A 23,567-nucleotide genomic window follows, 5' to 3' on the forward strand; every position below is an offset into this window, starting at 1 on the left:
CACACATGCTTAATAGAGAGAATAAAGACATTCTATATTAGTTGAATTACTTGATATTAGTAGTTCTCAAACCCAACCTAGAGGCTGTGGCTGCTACTGAGGAAACACACACTGCAACCACTGCAAACTGTATTCAGACAGTAAGGTTGCTGTTATGAAACTGTTCTAAACTGTACAGCATTTCATAAACTCACACTCAGTTTTTCACACAGGAAACAGCAAACAAAACCTAAATGCCAAAATAAAGTTTAAGTTGCATGAATATCACGATTTAGTCATTACATTTCACACTTCTGTCATTTTACCATTTTGTATGGATAAACCAATCTTAGCCAAGATCTTCATCTTCTGTTTTTACATGCGTAAACTGATGTGTATTTATAAATGTACTTGAGGCCCCCAGTGAAGATATGACCATTGCATTTTGTCTTTGCCCACCTGTCTCTTGCTTCTCCTGACCAACCTGCTTCGCCCAAATTTTAGCTGGACTTTTAGGTGCTGTTTTTTGTTTTTTTATCACAAATGCTTTTTTTGGTCTTAATCACAGCTCAGCTGTGCTTCAGGTTCAACTTGGGGCAAGAAGGGTCTTGAACCTGAACTAAAACTTATTGCTTGGTCCACCAGAGGCTACTAGAGAGCATTTCTTTGTGTTAGCTTGCTCTACAAAAACTAAACCTTCAGTGATGATAATTATCAACTTTCTTTGGCAACCCGGGCTTTCTGCTTTAGGATCTATGCATGCTCACATCAAAGGGAGTGTTTGATGCATCATTTTACTCTTTTTTTACACAAATGGGTTTATTGAGTGTCACCTACAGAGAAACGGGATGCAACCAAGCACTTCGTATGGAAAAGCATTTGTGGAAATGTGATGCTTCTAGACAATTTCACAACAAAACCCTGAATATAAACCACTCTGGACCATGTTATCGGTTCAGCAGAAGTTGCCATGGTGATCTAGTCAGGCTAAACATACCTCACTAACCCATTAATCTCGCTTTGTAGTACACCTCCCCTCACTGGAATGCAGTTTACTTTGGTTTATGGCTGCCTTAATGCTGTCAGATTGTGTGTCCTCTGCTCATCTAAAAGGTGATTAAGAGTTTCCATTGATTGATTAAGAGTTTACACAAACAGCTTCATGCAGACAGCTCAGCTCACTAAGTCAGGCAGTTTGTTTCGACAGCAACCTCAGTTTTCACTCTGTGAGGCTCCTCCTTATGGCCATGTCGGGAGCGCTTCCCCTTCTTCTTGCCCTTCCCCCCCGTGGCTCTTGCTGCCGCTCCTGATGAAGAAGCAGTGTCAGCTCCACCTGAAGCTACACCACCACCAACACCTCCTCCACCAGCAGCAACAGGTTCTTCTGCTGCAATAAATTCGCCTTCACTTTGCCTCCTTTCCTCTGAGCTGAACACTCTGCGTACAACCTTTCTGATCACCTGCAGGGGCAGAAGCATGTCAGCAGGAGGAGGGTGGGGGTGTTGAGAGGAGAAGCGATAGAGAAAAGGATGAGGGAGATATGTAGAAGTGTTGTGTAAAAGTCAATGGGATGGTATGTGATAGGCTTGTTTCATGCATCTAAGAGGTTGTCGGCATCATTGTGACAATGAGGTCCAATCTGAATTCCCCTCCTTGGCCCAAACCCTCAATTTTGAAGGGTACTGGTCATCTAATCCTTCTAGTCTGCACATGGACAGCAAACTGGAGGGTGAGATGACCAATCAATCCCAAACCAAGGGCATATGGCCAAAGGGGAAACAGATCGAGCCCACATAACAGATTTGTGCCTTTCATGGTTCATCGTTTTCCCTATTAAATTTTACTGTGGCTGTACATGGCATATACATGTGGTGTAAGACAAGAAAAGCAATGGAGGAGAAAGACTGGTTACTTTTCTGGTGACCAGATTCCCATCTTCATCTATGAACTGCTCCTCTGTCACAGAGTCTCCAGGAATGTTTCTGGCCTCCTCTCCCTGGGGTGAAAGTTTTTATATGGATGGAAAAGTGAGAAAGAAATGAGGAAGGTAAAGGTGCAGGTAGGGTTAGCTCCAAGACTGTTATTCATCGAATAAATAAAGCAGCATTTCCAAACAGCCCACAAATAATAATGGATGCAAAACCAGGATAATTGCCCTAGAACATATTTATCATATAAAGTGGAAAGGTTTTGGAAAGGTGAGTATTTAGATTGGCAGGTTTGTTAAATCATGTAATAATACTCCATCCTGCGGGCCGTCTCAACGCATCCAAACTTCAAAATCCAAGCCAGCAGGAGCAAAAGCCCTGGAAACTCCAATGCTGTTTAAAAGACATTTATAATGTAGAAATATGGAAAAAATACAATAAAAGTGTTTCTTTTAAACAAAGCTTCAGAAGGATGTGTCCATAGATGGAAAAAAAAGTTCAGGCAAAACCTCGTTCAAAAACACTTAAAACACTACAAATGCGTCCTATTATCAACTCAAAATAAACCTCGATAGAGCCAGAGATTGTAACAAAACAATAAAGAATACAGAATATAACTGGTATCCACTGGTGTCGAGCCAGTTTGGCCTTTTGTGGAGGGTGTGAAGAGGTTGTGTTGAATGTTGAATGATGGCTGGAGTAATTTCAGTGGAAACAGGATGCACCTGAGCTCAATTTTCAGTGTCACAGCAAAGACTGTGAATACTTATGTACATGTTATATTCTTGTTTTAGTTTAGTTTTTTTTATTTTTATTAAATTTAAAGGATCTTCAAGCAGACTTTTTCCACTTTGTCATTATGAGATATTGTGTATAGAATTTTGGGGTGAAAAAAATGTATTTAATTAATTTCAAATAAGGTTGTAACATGACAGAATGTGGAACAAGTGAGCTCCAACATGGGCAATGTGTCAATTCCAAAGCAGCATTATTTCAGCTATCCTAAATGTAAATATATGCTGATTTAATCTTGTTAATTTGTATGAAGGCCTCACTTAGGGCTTTATGAATCCAGGGTTGATTTTTTTAAAAACTATTTTCAGATTTTTTTTATTTTTTAGACTAAGCAATTAACTAATGACTCCCTGGAAACACTTAGCACTTAGCATCAATAATTAAAATATCTATTAGTTGCTTCTAGCTGATGCAAAAAAGAAGCTTAAATATAAGGCCACCTTTTTTTTTCGCCCATCAGAAGAAGCTTGGCACATTACTTTTAGTCAGTGAATTAAATATATATGGTAAAGCAAAACCAACAATCCATCAGCCAGGTAGATGAGCACAAGCAAGGCAAGCAAGCAATTAGAACTTAATGCTATAGCAAAGCTAAACGTATAAACAGCTGTAGTCAAGTTTCTATTTCAATTTAGAGAAAATTTACAACTCCTCTTTGGGTCATATGTTAATCTAAAAAATGCCTCTTTGTTTGCTCACACATATCCCGTCTCCAGTTATCTTTTAAAGTTACTATAGCTGCACACACACTCCACTCCATGTTAACAAACCTGCACAAAAACACTGCTACTGTCATGCTCAGCACACATAGCAAATAGCTTCTGTTCAGTCTCTCGCTATCGGTCCACTGCACTCTGCTTCAACATGTCTCTGCACACCAGGCCTAACAGACCTTGAGTACAACCCGTCTGCGTATCACCCTGGTAGTGACAGTGGTCTCCTCATCAGAGTCGGACACCTTCTCTCTAACACTCTCCTGATGAAGGCAGCCCAGCAGCAGAGTAACGTCAACGAGGCCAGAGTGTGTGGGATTCATATAAGAAGTTAACATATGATAGAAGAATTGGGCTAATCTAAGAGGGTTAAATATTTTAAGCCCACATAACAACAGGAGAATAATATAATACACAGTTATAGACTTTTTCAAGGCTTCAAGACAAGATTCTCTGTGAAGGACCGATTCCCACCTGGACTTTGTGCTGGGACTTGTTGCCTCCCTCCTCGTCTCCTCTGCTTGGTCCCGCTGTGCTGCTGTCCTCCTGGGATTCCTTCCTCCTGGGCTCCTTTTCCATCCCTTCCCTGGCTGATTCAGTGTGACCTCCATTCTGTTTGTTGGTCTGAACCTGGGGCTCCTCCAGCGAATCAGCTAGACTGTCAGGGCTGGACGAGTTAAATAGATTTAGGACAATACACTTGGGAGCAGAAAGATGTGACAGTAAATTTCAAATAAAATCAAGTCCTACCTGCCCTCCTCAGAGCCCGGGCTGGGGCCAGGGGCTGCTGACTCCCCGATTGCACCAGACGTCTCACTGCTCCTGCCTGGAACTGAATAAATGTCTTTTTCTGCTTTCCGTACTTGTTCAAGGATGGCATTCACAAGCTCCTCTGACACCTCCTCTTCCTCCATGCCCTCTTCCAGCTTTATATCCTCCAGCAGACTCTGCAACCTCTCCTGCGTCATTTCCTCCTCTTCTTCCTCCACTCCATTTCCAAGACCAGTGTCTGCGGTAGCCTCCTCTTTTACGGCCCCTCCCTGACTCTCCAAAACAAGATGGTCTCCTGCTTTTACTTCTTCTGTCTCCTTTCCTGATTGCTCTACCAACCGTCTGTCATTATCTGGCCTCTCTACACACACCAATCCTGTTTTTTCTTCGGTAAACATCTCAGTTTCTGTATCTTCAGGCCCAGCAATAGGTAGCTCTGTGGCAGTGGAGCCTGGACCCGGGGCCACTGTGAGGGGGTCGCTGCTGGAGGTGCTGGTGGTCTGAGTGAGAGAGAGGTCGCTAGGTCTAGTAAGCGTGGACTTGTTAGGGGACTCTACTAAAGGATCGCCCTCGCTAAAGAAGTCGTCTGAGCGCAGTGGGGTTGGGGGCACGTAGTTGAGGTCTGAGGGGGTTTGGAGCTCCAGATCTATATTGTCGTAGCCTGGGTGGATTGTAGGAGTACAGGATTAGAGGGTAAGAGGATTGAAGAGGGGGTAAAGATTAAAAAAAGGGGGTTGGAAGAGGGAGGGAAGGTAAAGTGGTGGAGGTGATGAAATGAGAAACATTTGAAACATTTAAGGGTAGCATCTGTTCAAAAGTCACAAGTGTAACTGATCAGGTAGCAGAATAAGATGTAAACACAACTTTACATATTATAAAGTTATTATGGTGAACCTTTGTCTGTTTACACCGAGTGGTAACTTCCTGGGAACTGCACCTCTAGATTCTGCTTGTGGTATTTGTGCATTTGGTGGGTGAATTTTAGTATTCAGAAATATATCAAATTGAAATAAGAAAAAAAAATACTTCATGCCATTACCTTTAAAGTCTATGGATGCAAAGTATTACATCCGTATTTGATCTCAAATCACACATACATAGAGCAGGCATGGGGCAATATTTGCAGTGGAATTTGCTGGCTGAATGGGAGCCTCTGACCCTTTAAGCTATAATTTAATCTTTGTGAACTGCTCAGAAACATAACTGGCTCTTTAGATGCTAAACACACCTATACACATCTACAAAGGTCCCAGTGTGCTTTCAGCTGAATTCTTGCGACATATTTTTACAACTACAAGTTTAATTAGGTCATAGAGTTTGGAAATAAAAAAGCTAAACACCCACATTGTTGTTAAGAGAGGCATACCCTTCATGTCTCTTCTGAACTAAAAACAGGCCATTCATCAGGCGTTCAGCTAGTTTAAATGCACGATGTGTTGAGGATATTTTGCACAATCGGTGTCCAGAGTGAGTTAATTAATCTATTTCTTCACTTAGAGGAAACATCTCTCCTGCTTTGTACACCATGCCATCTAAGACAAATATTTTGACACTTTTGTTTCTTTGGCTGCATTTCTCTCCGAATGTGTTGTGCCGGGACTGGATTGCTTCTTGCAGAACAAACCAGCGTTCAAACCAGACTCTGTAATTTATTCCTGTGGATAAATGATAATGCTATTCCAGTTGTACTCTGTAATATATACGAACATCAGATTTGTTGTGTTTAAATCTTGTTCTGTTGCTCCAGAAGTAGAAAAAGAATCAATAATTCTTTTTCTTTTAAATAAAGTACTTTTAAATGACTTTTGAACCAGCCCTACTGAGGAGACATGACCACATCAAAAAGTAGTGGAAACAGAGAAATACACAAAATATAAAAATAAAACCAAAAACCTGGCATATACTGTTTATGTATCCTAAAATTGGCACTTGAGTCAGATGAGTTTTCTTTTTAAACCTACGCAGCCTTAGACCCAGCCTCACTCAAATAAATGCAACATTAGTGAAGTTAGTGAGGCGGGAGACTTCATTACAATGCTTTAAAACAAGCTGGACTTCATTTTCAGTAATTAGGTCAGTTTATGAGCAAAAGCTTGAGAAGAGTTCAGGTAGCTTAGTTGTGCTGGTTCAAACAAAAGGCAGTGAGAAGCACACAGGCCTCTAAATGTAAACCTCAGGAACTGAACGATCTCGCCTGAAGTAAGGAGGAACACCAGGAGGGAGGGGAGAGGGTGGGGGAGATGGGGGAGGTGGAGATAGAGAATGGCGATTTTGAGGTGGAGAAGAGGATGAAGAGCAAGGACAGAGAGGAGGTGTAGAAGAGGGAGGAAGTAAAGGTGGAGAGGAGGCACATATTAAAGATGGAGAAGGAGAAGAGAGGACAGTAGTAGCTGAGAAGGTGGGAGGAGAGGCACAAGGGAGAGAAGACTCAGCAGATGTAGGAGAGGCAGAATGAGGAGGCGGTAAAAGGTGAAGAGTTGGGAGGGAGGAAGAAAGAGGAGGCAGGGGCTTGTAGAGGGCCAAGGACGGAAAGTGAGGAGAGAAGAAAGAAGGGCAGCTAAAAGGACTTTGAGGGGAGGAGGGAAGAGGAGGGGAATAAGGCAGAGTGAAGAAGTGAGGGAGAACAGGGGCCACAGGCAGGAGGTAAACAGGAGGTGTGGAAGGGGGAGATGGGAAGAAAAAGACAGAGGAGGAAGAGAAAGTGTTGATATGGGTGGTTTGAATGGGTGGAGAGGAAGAAGAAAGGGAGGTGGTGTGCAGAGGGGAAGGCTGAGACGTTTGAGGACTTCTAAGAAGTTTTGGAGCTGTTGCAATTAGCAAGGTTCACAAGACACAAAACAAAAGGCACAGAACAAATGTTAGACAAAAACTGGTTAGAAGACAAAACACAGCATGTAAAAATAAAACAGGTCAAACACAGACAATGAAGTGAACATGTGACTGATGAAGGCTTAAAATCTACGAAGCTGCAGAAGCGAAGAGATTGAGCATAGGACTCAACGGGTTGCTCATCTCAGCTGATAAGCAAGAAGAGGCATCATAGTCAGCAGGAGTATCATCTTTTTGGGCCCTTCACCCCAGGGTAGTAAAAATAATTTCAGATCTCGCTGGAAAACTGAGGTTTTACAGTCTAGGATGTTTAAAGAGGAGGAGATGTTTATAAAAAGAGAAAGGGCAAATGCTTGGACATACTAAAAGTCTAGACTCTATAAATTCCAAGTTCTAATACCGCCACTCTCTAAGAGAAATCCAGACTTTTACTAATTTTATGCAGAGCATACTAAAGTATGAGGTTTTGTGACCCTGTCCATAAAACCTGCATGTGCTGTTCTGTAGATCGCTCCATGAAAGTCCCATTCTGACCATGTGCACTTGTGCCTCTGTGATGCGCACTGAATCTCCTCCAGTCTATCATAAAAATGACTCTATCTCAAATCATTTAGGCAAAATGACTAAAGTTGCAGGGATCCAAATCAGATGAGTAGAGCAGGTGATTTTGTTATTTCTTCCTTTTTAATCCACTATTTGCTGGTATAAGATGGCTTCCTTGAAGTTCCCCCATCAGAACTCGTCATCCTTCAAAGACATCTAAAGGATGCCTGATCCTGCTCCCCAGGATCAATCTCACATCTGTGGTGAATCTTTCGATGTGAGCGGCCGACACATTGCCAGCATTTATGCATTTATGTGTCATATTTTTCTTGGGAGGCAAATACATTAGTTGCTCAAGTTTTTCCTGTTCTTTGTACATTCATAACTGCTGTTTTGTCTCTAGATTGTAGGTGAAAAACTCTCATCACCAATGATGTTAAAGTCAAAAGGTCATGTAGGCTCAATCTGCAAGTTTGAGGTTCATGCTGAAATCACAGTCAGCAGTCAGAACGACTTTCACGGAGTGACCTAAAAATGGCAGCCAGTTGAAAGCGGTCTATTGGTGCAAAAGGACGTGATGTCGAAATCTGATTAAATTCAGATCAAGTATGGTTTGTGGACAAAGTTGCAGAACCTTATGATAACACCTCAAATCAGATTTCTTACTAAAAGGAAATTACACAGTATGCCACCAATGTTTAGACTGTTTCATGGAAAAAGGTCCTGAATGTTTCACATCGAAAAGTTCAGAAGAATGGCCATGATTCACATTTGCCAAACCAAACAATAACTTCTCAACCTTAAATTGATTTTTTTAAGACTTGATAGTCTTTAAGGTTTGGTTTGGCAAATGTACATTGGGTTAAATGATCTTTACTGTTAGAGACTCCCCTGGAGCACTTCTATGCCATGGATAAGAGCATCTGAAATGGGCCTTGACAGCAATTAGCTCTCAGTGTCATCCAGCTTGCGCAGAGGCTGACAAGAGCGATCTTAAACTCTCACCAAAGAGCTGTAAGATTGCTAGATTCCTCCACAACCTGTAGAAAGCTGTTAGTAATGACAGACTGTGCTGTTCTAGTCTTATTCTACTCAACTGCAAGGGTGGGAGCAGAAGCTATGACTGGATCCTGAAGCTGCTGAGGTTAGCAAAAGGTAGCCATTGGTGGGAAGTAGCTGATTAGTGCTGCTCAGTAGACAAGGGCATTTGCTGTGGAAATTAGTCACTCAGAAGCAAGAGGAAGAGGAGGATGAAGAGGCAGGGAGTCTGCTGGTCTCAAAGCAGAGGAAGCTACAGTGGAGCGTAGAGGCTGGGAGGCTGGGAGGAACCAGGAGATGACAGGTATCACATAGCTAACAGCAGTGACACAGAAGCATTAGTATACACTGTACACTTTGAAAAAAGGCGTTTCATTTTCAACTCATCTGTGAGTGCCGTGTGGAGCAGAGCACATCCAAAACCAAATGTGCAAGTCATCAAAAAATAAAAAACCACTTCTGGATGTGTTGAAAAGGCTTCGCCCATTTAAAGAGTGTTAGAAGTGTATTAATGTGAGTCAACAACAACAGAGCAGGCAGCCCTTCACACAAAGCCATAGCCATGCATTTTGTTAATCTACTTAAGTCGGTTCCCCTTGAAATCATCTTTGCAAAAAGATCACCTCAGGTCTGTCGTTATTCAAGGCAACAGGAACACTGATCCTTGTGTTAAGATGACTTCAAGAAAACCTCATTAGACAGACTGGAAATGAGACCATTTCAGAATTTTGTTTTAAAGTGTTTTAAAGTGAAAAATGTATTTTACTGTACAACATTCATAGCAATGGTTCTGTAATATCGATGGGAAAAAGGTTGGCATTGCATTTGGTGACAGAAGTTAATAATTAGTCATCATTACTCGTGCTAATTTTAATCATGTTAAACTGTACTTCCTTAAATAAAAACTAGCAGTCGGTTAATAGAACTGCAGTAATAGCCAGGGACAAAAGACAGGCTAGAGAAATAAAAAAGCATTGTTACTGCTTTAACTGAAGACATTCGTGAATATAATTATGCTGTTTATTATATGCTGATTCTGACATGCTTTTCTTTTCAGTCCTCTGATACTATGTGGTGGTTGTTGAGTTGTCAAAGGGATTGGCAATCTTCAGCCTGCAGTGCTGCTCCCCGTGTCCACCCTTTGGCTCTACCCCTGTTTTATGAAGCTTGTGCTTAAGTTCAATAAGGAAGATCTGTAATCACTCATCTGCTTGCATTCCTGGGCGTTCAGCTTCTTTTCTGTTTACATGTTTACCGCTTTCCCACGCTGTCAATCTCAATAATCTGACATCATTTCTTTAGTCCGATCATCTTCTTGTCATTCTACCTTTCAGGCTCTCTTTCATGCAACCCACCACCTCCCCATCTCCACCTCAGCCAGAGCTCTATTTAAGCCTCAGTCTTCATCTTCACCACCATCAGTGTCTAGACTCCAGGGGGTCCTGTCCTAAATCCATCACCGCTGGAATTTTCTTCTGCTATAATGGGTCATCAGAGTCTAATCGCCGAATACATGAATTTCTCCATCTCAATAAATCATGTTCAATTCTTCCAAGTAATCTCTCCTTATTGAAATATAGTTATCTAATGATATATTAACAATGTGTTTTTAAAGTGGAAAACTGTCAAATTAATAAAAGAAAATACAGTATTTTGTATATAAAAAGTGACTACAGTGGTCTTAAAAACACAGAGGACTAACAATAAAGCATTTTCATTTGAAATGTACTTGAGAACCTATCTGCAATGTGAGGAAGGAAACGGCACATTATGGTAAAAGTTCTGAAATGGCCTTCAATGTGTCTGTCAGAGTCACAAACTGCTGCCATACTTCATTTTCATACAAGAGGAAAGAGAGAAATACAGAAGAGGGAGAGAAAAGGGTCTGCCATACTGCTTAAAGCAAGCATGCCATTGTTAAAAATTGGTTGTTATAATTATGTTTTCATGTATCCTCATGTCATGGCTGTGTTTAATTATAAAAACACACATAAACATAACTATTGTTAAACCAAATTACAAAGCAGTGCCCTGCCCCATCTGAAAAATTCATTTCAAGATGTCAAAAAAATGCATTTATCAGCGGGGACAGAGGCGGCATTCATTTCCTTCATCATGCTTTTGTACATCTGACAAAAACAATGAAACATATTATAAGTTTCATGCACCCAAAAATGGTACAGAGTTTCCTGCGCTGAATTAAAATCAATAATATGGGAACGAATTTCTATCAATCTGTCACTTGTCATTACAGTTCCAAAGACTGAGTGCTATGAACGAATTGCACTGGCCTGTGTTGGTGAACGAACAAGCTGACTGCTCAATAAACACGGCTCCAGTGCGTTTACTACCTGACGGTCCATTATCTGACATGAACTCAATGAACCTGCTGGAGCATTAATTCACTTTGGTCATTAACTTCCACAGTTTAGTCAAGCCTGATTGGTTCAATATTTATTTACGCAGTCATGTCCGACTGCCTCTGGCTGAGAGAGGTGGTGAAGAAGGGTGAAGGGATAGACTGAGAGATAGACTGAGTTCAGCTAGGGTGGGCTACACTTTACCATCGGACTGATCCGGGAATACTGCGTTATCATCGGCAAAGCAGCGTGTGCCTGAAATGTTACCGTAGTCAAATATGGGCCCTTCCAGCAAAGTCACAATATCCAACCGATTGATCTTAGTCAGCACCGCGGTTAAAGCATCCGCTGGGGAGGAGAGAGACAGGAATTACTTCATAAGGTGATGTTGTGGCCTCACAAACATTGATAATGTCCTTTTATTGATTCGTTTTCTCATAAACCAGCAACCGAAATGTATATGAGTATGAATTTCAGCAGCCATATCTACTTCTGTACTTACTTGTGGCATTTTTACCGTCCCTGTGCACCCATTTCTTTAGGAGCATGAAGCTCTGTGCCGTCAGGGAATTGGGGTTTTCCACTCTGATCAAGTTGATCTCATCCACAGAGAAATCCAGCTCCCTGGCCAGCTCTGTAACAGCAGCATATAGATGAATTGCAGGGCTGGAGTTCTACAACAGGACATTATTTACCACCAAAGTTACATGTTTTGTTTTATCTGGTCTGTGGGCTACGCTTACTCATGCTCTTGTTAGTCCCACAGCCATCCATTCACACAAGCGAAACTCAAACATACAAAGAGCTAAAGTGAAACTAAGTGCCATTAGTTTTAAAAAAATCTTTTTTATCTTATCTTTTAAAAAAAAAAAAATTGAGCTATTGTTCCCTTTCTTGTTCTCTCTTGTTCCCTCTTTTTAACCAGTCAGCATTCAACCTATGCACAACATTGTCCATGTCAAGCTGACACGACGTGTTGTTGGTTTTCTGGAGAACTGCTTGCAAGCGTGATGCCACTGCCATTGCCAGCATTTACACCTGTGGTAAGAATGTGGGTGGTGTGCCTCTGTTGCTCTGGAGTTTTGCTGCATCTGATGCCAGTGCGATGCATCGCTTCCTTCTTTTTTGTAAAGTTAAATCATTGTGAGACAATAGACGATCATTTCACTTTATCACTATTTACTGGCATGCATGCCAAAGCCTGCTCAAACGTGACTAGAACTCATACTACAAAGAGAAAGCAAACAGAAAAGGTGTCCCTAGCTTACAGATCTGGCACGTTCATATGAAGATCTCCGTTTATAGCGATTGCTCTCTAGTTGATAAATCTGACAGTATCATGCCTAACAAAGGAAAATGTGTAGAAAAACAAATACAGCAACAGTATTTAGCTAGAAAATGCATGTGGAGAAAGTGGCATTTTGAATTAGTTTTCATGTTTGCATCATTTACATCTGATCTGGGCCCATGTTACAGGCTACACTTGATTGCCTACAAAGCAGGAGGTGACGGATGTGCTGATACACTGATTAAACTGCAGCACCGAAATGAATTACTGCCAAACAATGTGTCAGACACAGTCTGCAGCTAATGAAGGACTAGAATTACGACTCTAAATCTAAACCCACGAGAAGCTAATGTTCAGCAGGTCTGATGGTTCACTGCAGCTCTGCAATTGGAACACACATTAAATATGGATTAGATTCCTTCTCTCAGCTGGGCACTCATTCAGCGGACATACGTTTGCAGTGCACTCACAGCCATTCGCACAAATGCTGGTAGGCGTGGGGCAAAGTGCTGCAGTGCAGGCGGCCGCAGGGGCCACGCCCTAATCGCTGCTCAAGTAAAATATACGCCTGCTATTCCTCTAAAAATACACTCAAATATAAAGATGTAACAAAGCTTTATGCTCCTTAAAATCAATGAAGCTTTCATTGCTTTATATATTTTCTTCACCCTTTCAAATCCTAGTATCTCCTACATGTATTCAGCAGTTAAGTATCTTCACAGTTTGAAAAACATCCAAACATGAGAAGTTTTTTAGTTATTTTTTGTTATATGCTATGTACCAATGATGCTGTAGTATTATGTGGCTATAAATACCACTGTAGTACTGCTCAGTTAAGACGTTTTTATAGTATACGTCCACCAGGTGGCAACAAACCCTTAAAAATTGACACCTAGAGCCCGTTTCAGTCCAGATCATTCCTTCAGCCTTAAAAATTCTCACATTTTATGATAATCATTTTTCTTACATCACTTTGTGGTTCTGTTTGGCTTAATTTTTACACAATGTGAAAGTAAACAAACAAAAAAAAAAAGGGGGAGATGTGTTCAGACTCACCAGTCCAACTGAGTCCAAGGTGGTCAGCTACTATCGCCATGCGGAGGTCTGTTCTCTCACAGGGACTGTGAGGGCCTGTGCGAGGAAGCAAGGAAGGGCAGGGTACAAACAGTTAGTGTTATGTAATGACAGAAATTTCCAAATGAATCACATGTGGTTCTCAGTGAGAGACACACACAGAGACTCAGAGAATGTAATGAAAGTAACAGATTGGGATTGTGAACTTTAAGTTTGTCTGTTTTGGACCTTTCACCTTGATGTAACCTGCTAAATAACTACTTAATGAACATTTGTTTTTAATGCAGTGTTTATATTAAACAGAACAAAGAAAGACCAACTTTAGCTCACTGTCCCACATCTCACTTCTAAGAAAAAAAGAGATTTTCTGGCCTGACAAACCTCAATGTTCTGTTAAGAAACTAAATGCTTATTTAAATAGTTTTAGGATTTTTTCTGCTCTTTTGATGAAAACTGGATGACAAGGAATCCAATACTATCTGTCTGTTTGGTATTAATTTAGTCATAGTCTATGGTTTACTTAGCTTAACACAAAACCTACCACAACTGCTGAAGCTCTCTAATGAGATGTTTTAAGGGCTATATTCTACAGCTTTTGATTTCATTTCCAGACCTTGTGTGGGCCTCCACATCATCTGTACCCAGGGATGGGAAACATTTGCACAGTTTTGATTATGCAACCTTTAAAAGAAGTAACTCTAATGTTACTTACTCTAACCTACATTTAAAAAGAAGTATTAAAACATACAACTATAATGAAGCATTACTTGATTACATTTTGATCAGTTCTTTAAAATATGACAACTTTACAATTAGATGCACCCTTCATTCCAACCTGTCGTGGCAGATGGTTCCTCCTCACTGAGCCTGCTTCTACTCTGAGGTTTCTTCCTGGCAAAAGGGAGTTTTTTCTTCCCACTGTTGCCAAGTGCTTGCTCATAGGGGGTTGGCTGATTGTTGGGATTTTCTCTGTTTTACTGCTGAGTTTTTGGCTTACTATGCAAAGTGCCTTGAGGCGGATTCAACTTAAAACCAATCGGATTTCTTTTTGCAAAGACAGAAGATGCTCCTTGCTGGCCATTAGAAGGAATGCAGGTGTCAAACTCTTCCACACTGACATTACTTTGCAGACCTGTTCTTTTATATTCAGTTTATTTTCTTTAGTTCAGTGTACTAAATATTAGGTCTTAATGTAACTGAATCATTATATTAACTATTTTTAGGCTTACGGGTGGCTGATAATATCAAGGGGAATCAAAGATTTGAGAATCTGTGAGGCCAGAAAAATTCTCAATGACATTTTTACATTAATAAGTTTGATATTTAGTAGTATTAGTTTCCGTAATTAGAGTTCAGAGTATCACATAACTAACCACAAACAATCTACCATCAAGCAACATTCCCACTCACTGATAAAAACAATTCATAGCTTAAACTTGAAATCAAAAGCAATCTAGCTACAACAAAGTGCCAGTGGCTAACTACACTGACATGCCCTTGTGTAGCTGTTATTCAAGTGATTGTCAAGTTCAGCCGATGTATTGTTTTCACAGTGATTTCACAGAGCAAAAGTACCACCAAACATATCTACAAACCAGGCAAGCAGATCAAAACAAACACACCTTCATATTTCCCCCAAACAGTCTAGATCTCAGACACATCTAGAGTGAAGGTGAGTGCCGTGGTGTTGTGTTATGTGGGTCAGTGCAAAGCTAACTTCGTCTTATTGTGAAAGGAATGTACACTCACTAACTTAGCCTCCCAGAGGTGCTTTTGCAACCATTTATGACAACTAAAAGGTGCTTCCTGATATTGAAATTTAATTGCTTGTACCGGTTTCTATCCAAAGACCTTGCTTTCATAAAGCTCTGTCCACCAGAACAGTACTTCTATGATGTTATTAAGTGATATCCTGTTTCCTAAAAGAATTAAAACCTTAAATTATGCGAAAATCTTCTGCTCTACCGAAAGAGCCTGTGACAGATTCTCCATGTTGTAGCCTCTATCTGAACAAATCAGACAGCACAGGACACATAACAAGAATGACAGGAAGAAGAAATGACGGCTACATTACAAAGTCACATCACAAGCACCCACAACGGCTGCATGCATCTCATAGAGAGAAAGGTAAAGTATAACAAGTTTTTAGAAAGAGTTTACAAACTAGTCTCGTTCTCCGTGACAGGAGCGGGGATTGGTTGATCAACCTGACTCCCTTCCTCCTTCTGCTCTTGCTCCTTCCCTCCAAGTGTCCGCCTACTTTTCCTCATGCTCCTCCTCATCCTCTTACTGCTGGCCTGCTCAACCTCAGCTCTCACATCTACAGGAGATGATGTTGATGTAGTGGTGCTGGTGGAGGTGGAGGTAGAGGTGCGTGAAGGGCAGGAACTTCTAGAAGCTCTAGATGGTTGTGACAAGGAAGTGTTCCTGGTAGTGCTGAGGCTGCAGCTCTCTTCATCCTCAGTGAGCAGTGTTTTCCCCTCTAACTTTGCTTCAGCCTCCTTGGAAATGGTTTTGTCCGAAGACTTGGCTATCTGGCTACTGACAGACTTTGCTTTAAAACATTTTGACACTGTGCTGTTCTTTCTCCCCATCTCTTTTGTTGTACTTCTACTGGTGGTTTTTATCAAAATGGGTTTGCTTTTAGCTAGCTGCTTACCATCCCTGGCAGAGTTATTGCTCCTACCCCTAACTGTAGATTTAGTACTGACCTGCTTCTGCTCTTGCAAATAAGAAGGGTATTTAATGGCTTTTAACACTGGAATTTTCGACCTTGGTAATAAAGTCTTAAAAGGATCTAATCGTTCCCTGATTTTAAGCATTCCATGTTTCCTAAGTAGGACTTTATCATTTTTTTGTGACTTGTCTTTCGTCACCAGTTCACTATGACTGCATAGTTTTTGACAGGGTACCCTCAGTGGTAACCTGGACTTGAATATCTGGCTTTTGACCTTTTTGGCTTCAGTGTTTATTATTGCTACATTAGAAAAACCCCTGCCTTCACATCTGCTTTCATTTAACTGGCTGAAGGAAGCTTCTATCCTGCTGACCTCTTGCAGAGTGGATCTTAAAGAGGACAACACATTGTACATGACACTGCCAGTCTGAAAGACATCTGAATGGCACTCTGGGATATTGCTACTGATATTGTCGCTTGATGTTTGCAAATTGCTAATCTGTTGCAAAGGTGCAGAAGAATAATCTGTACTTTGGTAAACTGTGTTTTGAAACTCTGAGGTCCATGCCAAATGATCCGTCTGTTTGGACCTATCTGGAGTAATGTTTGATGCACAAAAATTAAAATAGTCTGTGTAATTTGATGTTGCATGGTAAAAACTATCTACAGTTGCCCCTGAGGTTTTGTCTTTACAATGATCAAAGGTGCTTGGTGTTCCACTTTTAGCAGTGCTGTTTGAGGCACTGGATGTTTTATCAGATGACAGCGTGAATTCAGTTCTAAAAGTGGAGAATTTAGGCTTGGTGTTACAGAATGAGTTTGTACATGTGCTATAACTGCTAGCCTGATTTGATATTTCTAGTTGGACAGTAGTAGTCTGAATGGGTACTTGGGGGACTGAGAAGGTATTTGTGGGTTCCTGAATATAAAACTGCTCCCTCCCATCTACTTCAGTGTCCCTGACCCTGTACCTGCCCGCTGCGTAATAATGCTCACCAATCTGAAAAAACTGGAGCCTCTCCTCCACCATGTCCCTCTTGCTCATGTCAATCGCACCACTGCGTGTCATCTCAAACATCTTCCCTTCATGGAAGGGGAATGGATTTGGCTCGCTCGTCGGCGTGCTATCATCCGTTGGAGTTCGGGCTGGGGTAGTGTCTGGTGTTGTGGCCTGGGACTGGTCGTCGACTGCCAGTCCAAAAGGCTTAGGCTCACCATTGTTTCCCCGTGTCCCTCCCATATCAACGACTTCTTCTCCACCTTTACTGGGCCAAGGGTCAAAGTCCAGCCCTTTGGTGGCAACAGTCTTAAAAGGAGAATTAAACTCCTCTTCTATCTTATAACTAAAGTAAGTGTCTGAAAACCCCTCTTTATCTGAAAGTTTTTGTTCCTGACTTTTAGCTCCATCTTTACTAACACCATCAGTCTTTTCACCATTTGAGGCCATCTCTTTATCAATAATATCTTTTTGACATTCCTCTGGGGTTTTTTCCTCTTCAATAACCTCCAGTTTAGTCTGGGGAAAAGAGCGATCAGAGGACCTAAATGTATCTGTTGCCCAGACATCTCTCCGGCTGTCTGGAAGACCAAACAGCCGTAAGTCTGCCTGCTCACACAGGCCATCATCCTCATCTTGGAGTTCATATCCATCGAGGGAGTCTATTTCTGTCGCATCAGTGTCATGGGAAAATTCAGCCGTGGTAGCAATTGAACAGTCTGTAATTGACTGGTCATTTCCATTTTGTTCACATTCATAGTCCTCTCCTTTGCCATTTGAAACTTTTGAGCCATTACTAGAACCATTAGTGCCATTCGTGCCACCATTGGGCCCATTTCCATTTTTGTCATGTTTTTTGGATTTAGATGCCTTTTCCTTCTCTTTCTTTTGGTCCTCCTCCTCAGAAACTTTAGAAGTGAATTTCTTGCAAGGAATGGGTTGGAAGATTGATTCATCATCCTCTTCGTCAGCATTTGACTGACTGTCATCTGCCCCAGGGGGCACTGGGGATGGGGGCTGTATTCGTATAATTGGCTCGGTCAGGAAATGCTTGTCATGTTCTTCCTGCAAATTCACCTCCATCATTTCCGTCTCGGTCTCGGAAGAAGCACAGGAACCTTTTCTCTCTGGGTCTGACATTTCTGAACTTGAGTCCAGAGGAGGAGGGGGAGGGAACTCAATATATGCAATACCTTTGTCTTTTGATGCTTGTTGCTTCTCCTGTCCTGTTATTTCGTCATGCATGCCAGTGACTCTTTCATGTTGGTTTAAATTGCTGATGCTCAACTCGTGTTGATTATCAGTTTTTATTTCTTCCTTATTGGCATTAGCTATGTCTGCTTGGGTAGAGTAAATACTGGTTTTACTTTCTGGTAGGGCCTCTTTAAAAGAGAAAACCTTGCCCTGGTCATCTCCCTCTGATTCCTCAGATACCTCCATGATGGGGCTTGGTTTCCCTGGCAAGAATCCCATAAAGCCATCAGGGGTCCTGCATGTGAGATCATAGCTGACCTCCTCCGAGCTGGGAGTCTCCGGTGTAATGGGACTTTTTCCTGAGCTGTCAATGAAAGAAACCTGCTCTAGTGTGTCATCATCTGGGCTTATGGGGCTTAGGGCTAGGTTTGATTTTTGTTTGACATTGTACAGTGCTCCTTTAGCTTCCCTCTCTGCCTGTCTACCCACCTGAACGCCAACATAAACAGGTAATGTTTTTATGCCCTTGAAGTTCTCTCTGGTTGTTGAAGCAGTTGGAGGTGTTATGACTTTCTCCAACATTTCTATGGGGCTAGGAAGGTTATTGGAATTTGAATCTTTGGGCGCATTATCAAGAATTTCAAATGTTAGATCTGTTTTGGCTGGGACTGTCTCATGACTTTGTACTTTGGTTTTAGGTAGTGTTGGTATCTGTGAGGGTCTAGTTATTGTTGGTTTCTTAGTGAGGTCATTATCTAAAGAGAGGGATGTATTTCTAACAGGAATTTGAGATTCTGTCTTTTTTCTAAGATTTTTATTTAGTGTTTCCTCTGCATCCTTTTTGAATAGCTCAGTTATAATTTCTTTGGAAGCACTTTCACTTTTTGTAACTTGTTGGTATTTTTTACTGTCAGTGGCTTTTTCTGGAATTTTAGCACTGTCAGGAATTATAGGTGATTGAACTTTCTGACTTTTATTGCTTTCTTTAATTGCCTGAGTTGCACTGGATGGACTATCCTTCCCTTTAGTGCTTATTTTGTCTGTCTTGGTTTCACTGATTTGTACAGAGGCATCTGAGATGTTTTTGTTAGGTGGCTTGTCTAGTTTTGGGACTTTTGGGCATGCTGATATCAAACCAGGTTTACTTCCATTTGTGTCCTTCTCAGCATCCTTTTTTGGGCTTACTTCTTCTGAAGTTTCAGGTGCTTTTGACACTTTTCCTCCTGCAAAAAACTGATAAACGGGAAGTTTGCTCTCCTGCAATTTCTTTATTGACGGTTTTGGCTGTACTGGAGGAGGAATTTTGGCTGGACTAGACTGACTTTGACTAACTTTCTGAGCCTCCGATTCAAACTTCTTTCTCACTTCACTCACTTTGGATGTTGATTTTACATGAGCAGGAGAGGAGGGTTCAGACACACAGGACTTTGTCTGTTGTTTGATTTTATCCTCACTAGTATGAGAGAGAACAGTTTTCTGTGGGCTGCTTGGTAGACTAGAGCTTTTCTTTTCAGCTGCTGTGGTGCTGCCAAACATTTTACCAACTGAAGGCTCCCTGAGTTTGCTTCTACTGAACACCTCTTCTGCTTTGGGTTTCTGCTGGGTTTTCTCTGGGCTGCTGCTGGGTGAGCTAGGCCAGGACCTAGGATCCTTGAGCTCTCGTTTTATAGGCTTTTTCTCAGGAGACTGAAGCTCATCATTGAGCTTTTCCGTTTTATCACGGAAGAACTGTGAGACTTCACTGAGTTTTTCTTCAGCTTCCTTTACAGTTTGGTCCACCCTATCCTCGTACAGTAACTTATCCCTGCTCCTGTCATGTTTATCCTCTGTAAAACGCATCCAAACTGCATGTTTAGGGCTGCCCTGTTCTGTGGAGTAATGGAGCACTGTTACCTTATCAAACTGAGATGGATCATCCCTGTGCAGGAATTTAGCAGATTTAGGAGACCCATCTTTTGATGACTTTGAGACAAACTCTCTTTTGGGGCTTCCTTGCTGCTGACTTGCACCCTCAGTGCTACGGCTACTACTTTCTTCAGTACCCAGGTGGCGGATTTTGTCACAAACCAGTGCTGAATCCTCTGTGTCAGATTGGCTCAGTGATGTCGCATCAAGCTTTTCAGAGAGAAGCATTTTCTCAGCAAACCTGTACGACTCGCCTCGGATCTCTGATAGCTCATCATCACAGTATTCTATGGACTGCTGGCTCAACAGTTTAAGTGCTTTATATGAATCATCTGCTATGAGTTGAGCAGAACTCGGACGACTGTCTTCTTCCTGTGACACCGGAGTATTAACGCGAGATGTTTCCAGGAAGGTGGGCAGGGATTCTTCAACAGCAAGCTCCTCTTCTTCTTGTTGGGCTTCATCATAATCAGTCAGTTCCTTTATCCCCCGATCACCTTTGTAAACATAAAGCTCAGGGTGTTTCTTGGTTTCCCTGATAATGACCTCAGTCGGTTCTGCAGTGCTGTGGCCCTTCTCAATGTGAACCTCAATTATCCTTTCAACTTTGGGTTTGGATTTAACATCTCTGTCAAGAAATCTAGGAGTGAGCTCATCACCTTTGACAGAATCCTGGCTAGCTTTGTGTTCAAAAAGGCCTGCAAAATCTTTAGACGGATCCCTACCTGACTGGAAAGCTTTCATGATATCTCTAACTGACATTGCCTCCTCTATCATCTCTGCACCGTCAGTCAGTTGGGGCTTGTGATAGACCATCCTGGTAGTAGTAGTAATGTGGGTTTCCTCTTTAAGACACATGCTTTTCATTGAGTCCTCTTCAGGCATTTTCATCTGTAGGGCTTTACTGGAGCTTGCTGAAATTGCTTCAGGTGGTTCTATGGCAGGGAGAGCAGTTGCAGCCTCTTCCATTAGTCCAGGCTCACAAAGCTCGTCAGGCTGCTCATAGCTCCTAATATGGACTACTTCAGTCCTGGTCTCTGTTACGCAGGGGGGGATAGGGGAATCTGTGAATAAAGGCTTAGGTCCTGTGCTCTCTGCACTTTGGGGAGCAGAGGGTGTCTTTTCACTCCTGGTCTCAAACCCACTGTCTGACAGAGGACTCTTATCCTGCTCATGAGACAGATCCTCTGGCGATTCCAATATAGTGTCCGACCCTTGATATGACTCGGCAAGTTTGCTTAGGTCCTTCTCTGAGGGAGATCTGAGCATGCCTGAAACTGGTGGAGGCATTTTGAGTTTGTGCTCCTGTATTGACATGGATGGCTTGAGAACACGTTTCTGTTTCTCTTCCCCATCCCTTTTTGCCTCTTCCTCATACCTACATTTCAGCTCTGCCATTTTTGAGAGAGAGCTAGCACCGATATCATTTGTTAAAAAGTCTACTACTTTAGCCAATTCTAACTCTTTGCTTGACTGGTGCTTAAGTAAAAGTGTGTGTTCATCAAAAGGAGGGTAATAGTCTGAGATGGCACTTCTTTGCGCCTCTTCAATCTCATCTTTGGAAAATTCTTCCCATTCGTCCTCTGAGGCTCTTTCTTTAGCTTCACTAATGATATCTTTCTGTAATATCTCACTGACTTTGACTAAATCTTCTTTTACTTTCTCCACTAGAGTATATGGCTCCTCTTCCTCTAACTTAGTCTCTTTGGGAGTGCCAGTATGTGATGTTTGGACAGTTTTAGCTGCAGTCTGTGTGTCTGTCTGCAGAATAGCTGTCATCCTAATCAGATCTTCTTTCATGTCTGCTACATCTTTTAATATCTCCTGGTTAGAAGCTGCAGTCGGGTGGATAATGGGTGGTGTGATAAATGGAGGGGATTTTAACTGGGAATTTATTTTTGTTGTAGTAACACAGGAAGACAAAGAGGAAGATGAAGATGATGAGGTGCGAGAGGGGTCGGGAAGAGCCATCTTAAGAGACCCAGGTCCTGGTTTGGCAGGGGTCTCTGGGATGACATTAACCAGTGAATAGACAGGCACAGTCATTGTATTAGATGAAACTGCCGTGTTTGGGGAGGCAGCTACAGATCTCAGAGAACCATAAGCAGAGCTTGCTGTTGCAGATCTACGTGAGGACGACAGTGACTTAAGAGTGCCGTAGCCTGAGACAGAGTACGAGTCTATAGCCTCATTTATGGCTGCGCTGACACCAGAGGTTGCTGCCTGGGTGGTGGCCTGGATCCTCTCTTGAAGGCTGCTACTTCTCTCTGAAACAAGGCGTGAAGAAGGGGAGGATGGAGTGGACGAAGAGGATGGATATTTTACAGGTGAGACAGATCCATTCATCATGGACAATTCTGAAGAAGCAATGGTTGTTTGGCCAGTGGAGGAGAGAGATGAGATGGATGTCCTCCCTCCTCGGGATGAGAGTGTTGAGTCTACAGATGTTTTCAAAGAGGACAGACTGGAGATGCTTTTAACAGAAGAAAGGGTATGGGCCCCTGCATCTGTCACAACTGTGGACCCAAGGGCAGTTTTAAAAGGTAGATTAGAACTGTACATGCTGTACGATGTCTTTGGTGATGCTGTAGAAGGAACAGGAGCTGGAGACTTTTCTGGTATATAACCATTGGGCATTGAGTGAAGTGGAGAAGTCCTTGATGTATATGCTGAAGCAAGACTTTTGATAGAAGCTGGATCAGTGGCAGGTTTGCATGGACTTCCAGAGGACACAAAGCTGGTAGATCCCTGGACAGGGTACTGACCCTGCTGGACTACAGTTTTAATGGGTGAGGGCATAGTCCTGTAAGAACGGATGGGGGATGAGGACGCTATGTCACTGGCAGATTTGACTGGGGATGACAGGGTAAGTGCTGGTGGAACTTTTATAGTTGTGGGACATGCAGCTGATGGGGCTGAGAGGGACCAAGTAGATTTCAGTGGAGAAGCAGCTGGTGAGGCTGCCGGTGAATCGGTAGAGATGAGGGCACCCCCCATTCCGACGGACCTTGTTTGGCCAGGGACGGTAATAGGAGCAGTCGACCATGGTGGGCAAGGTCTGGTTGGAAAGACAGGTTTGTGAGGGTAACCAGCAGGCAATGCTCTTGTTGCTGCGCTTCGTTCAACTGCTGTTTCTTCAGGTGAATTCATAGGAACAATGATGAAGAAGGAATGGCAAAAAAATAACAACAAAAACGCAGAACAGTAAAGATAAACAGAAAATCATGTTGGGGGAAGGTAAAGGAGAAAAAAAAGTGAAAGAAGAGGAGATCAGAGGAGGAAGAGTTGGTCAGTAAAACAGTCCTAGTATTAAATAAGGAATAATAACAGTTACATGAGGTAAGATATTTAATTACAGACTAAAGATGTAGTAAAAAAAACAGTTGTGTTCCTGTGTGATTTCTGTTTGGTAAATGAATCAAAAAACAGCAAAAACAACATAAGAAGTAAACAGAAGAGAGCACACACAGCAGCAA

General features: G+C 42.0%; 1 protein-coding gene across 14 annotated transcripts in view; it reads right to left on the reverse strand.

Annotated features, from left to right (window-relative positions):
• LOC100703272 (ankyrin-3) overlaps positions 1-23,567 on the reverse strand; it is a 178,870-nt gene that overhangs the window by 2,652 nt on the left and 152,651 nt on the right. For 8 of the 14 annotated variants that reach the window (XM_019362289.2, XM_019362287.2, XM_019362288.2 and 5 more), the window contains 9 exons: positions 15,483-23,225; positions 13,301-13,375; positions 11,459-11,590; positions 11,161-11,304; positions 4,166-4,847; positions 3,890-4,082; positions 3,595-3,678; positions 1,892-1,975; positions 1,161-1,439 (listed from right to left, as the gene is read on the reverse strand). In XM_019362289.2, the coding sequence (XP_019217834.1) occupies positions 1,161-1,439; positions 1,892-1,975; positions 3,595-3,678; positions 3,890-4,082; positions 4,166-4,847; positions 11,161-11,304; positions 11,459-11,590; positions 13,301-13,375; positions 15,483-23,225 (9,416 nt within the window). Of the gene's footprint in view, positions 1-1,160; positions 1,440-1,891; positions 1,976-3,594; positions 3,679-3,889; positions 4,083-4,165; positions 4,848-7,118; positions 8,877-11,160; positions 11,305-11,458; positions 11,591-13,300; positions 13,376-15,482; positions 23,226-23,567 lie in introns of those variants that run through there. The other 6 variants (XM_025909614.1, XM_025909613.1, XM_025909615.1 and 3 more) reach the window with 6 other exon arrangements.

Source organism: Oreochromis niloticus, linkage group LG8 (genome assembly GCF_001858045.2).
Source record: "Oreochromis niloticus isolate F11D_XX linkage group LG8, O_niloticus_UMD_NMBU, whole genome shotgun sequence".
In the NCBI taxonomy this organism is placed as follows: Eukaryota; Metazoa; Chordata; class Actinopteri; order Cichliformes; family Cichlidae; genus Oreochromis; species Oreochromis niloticus.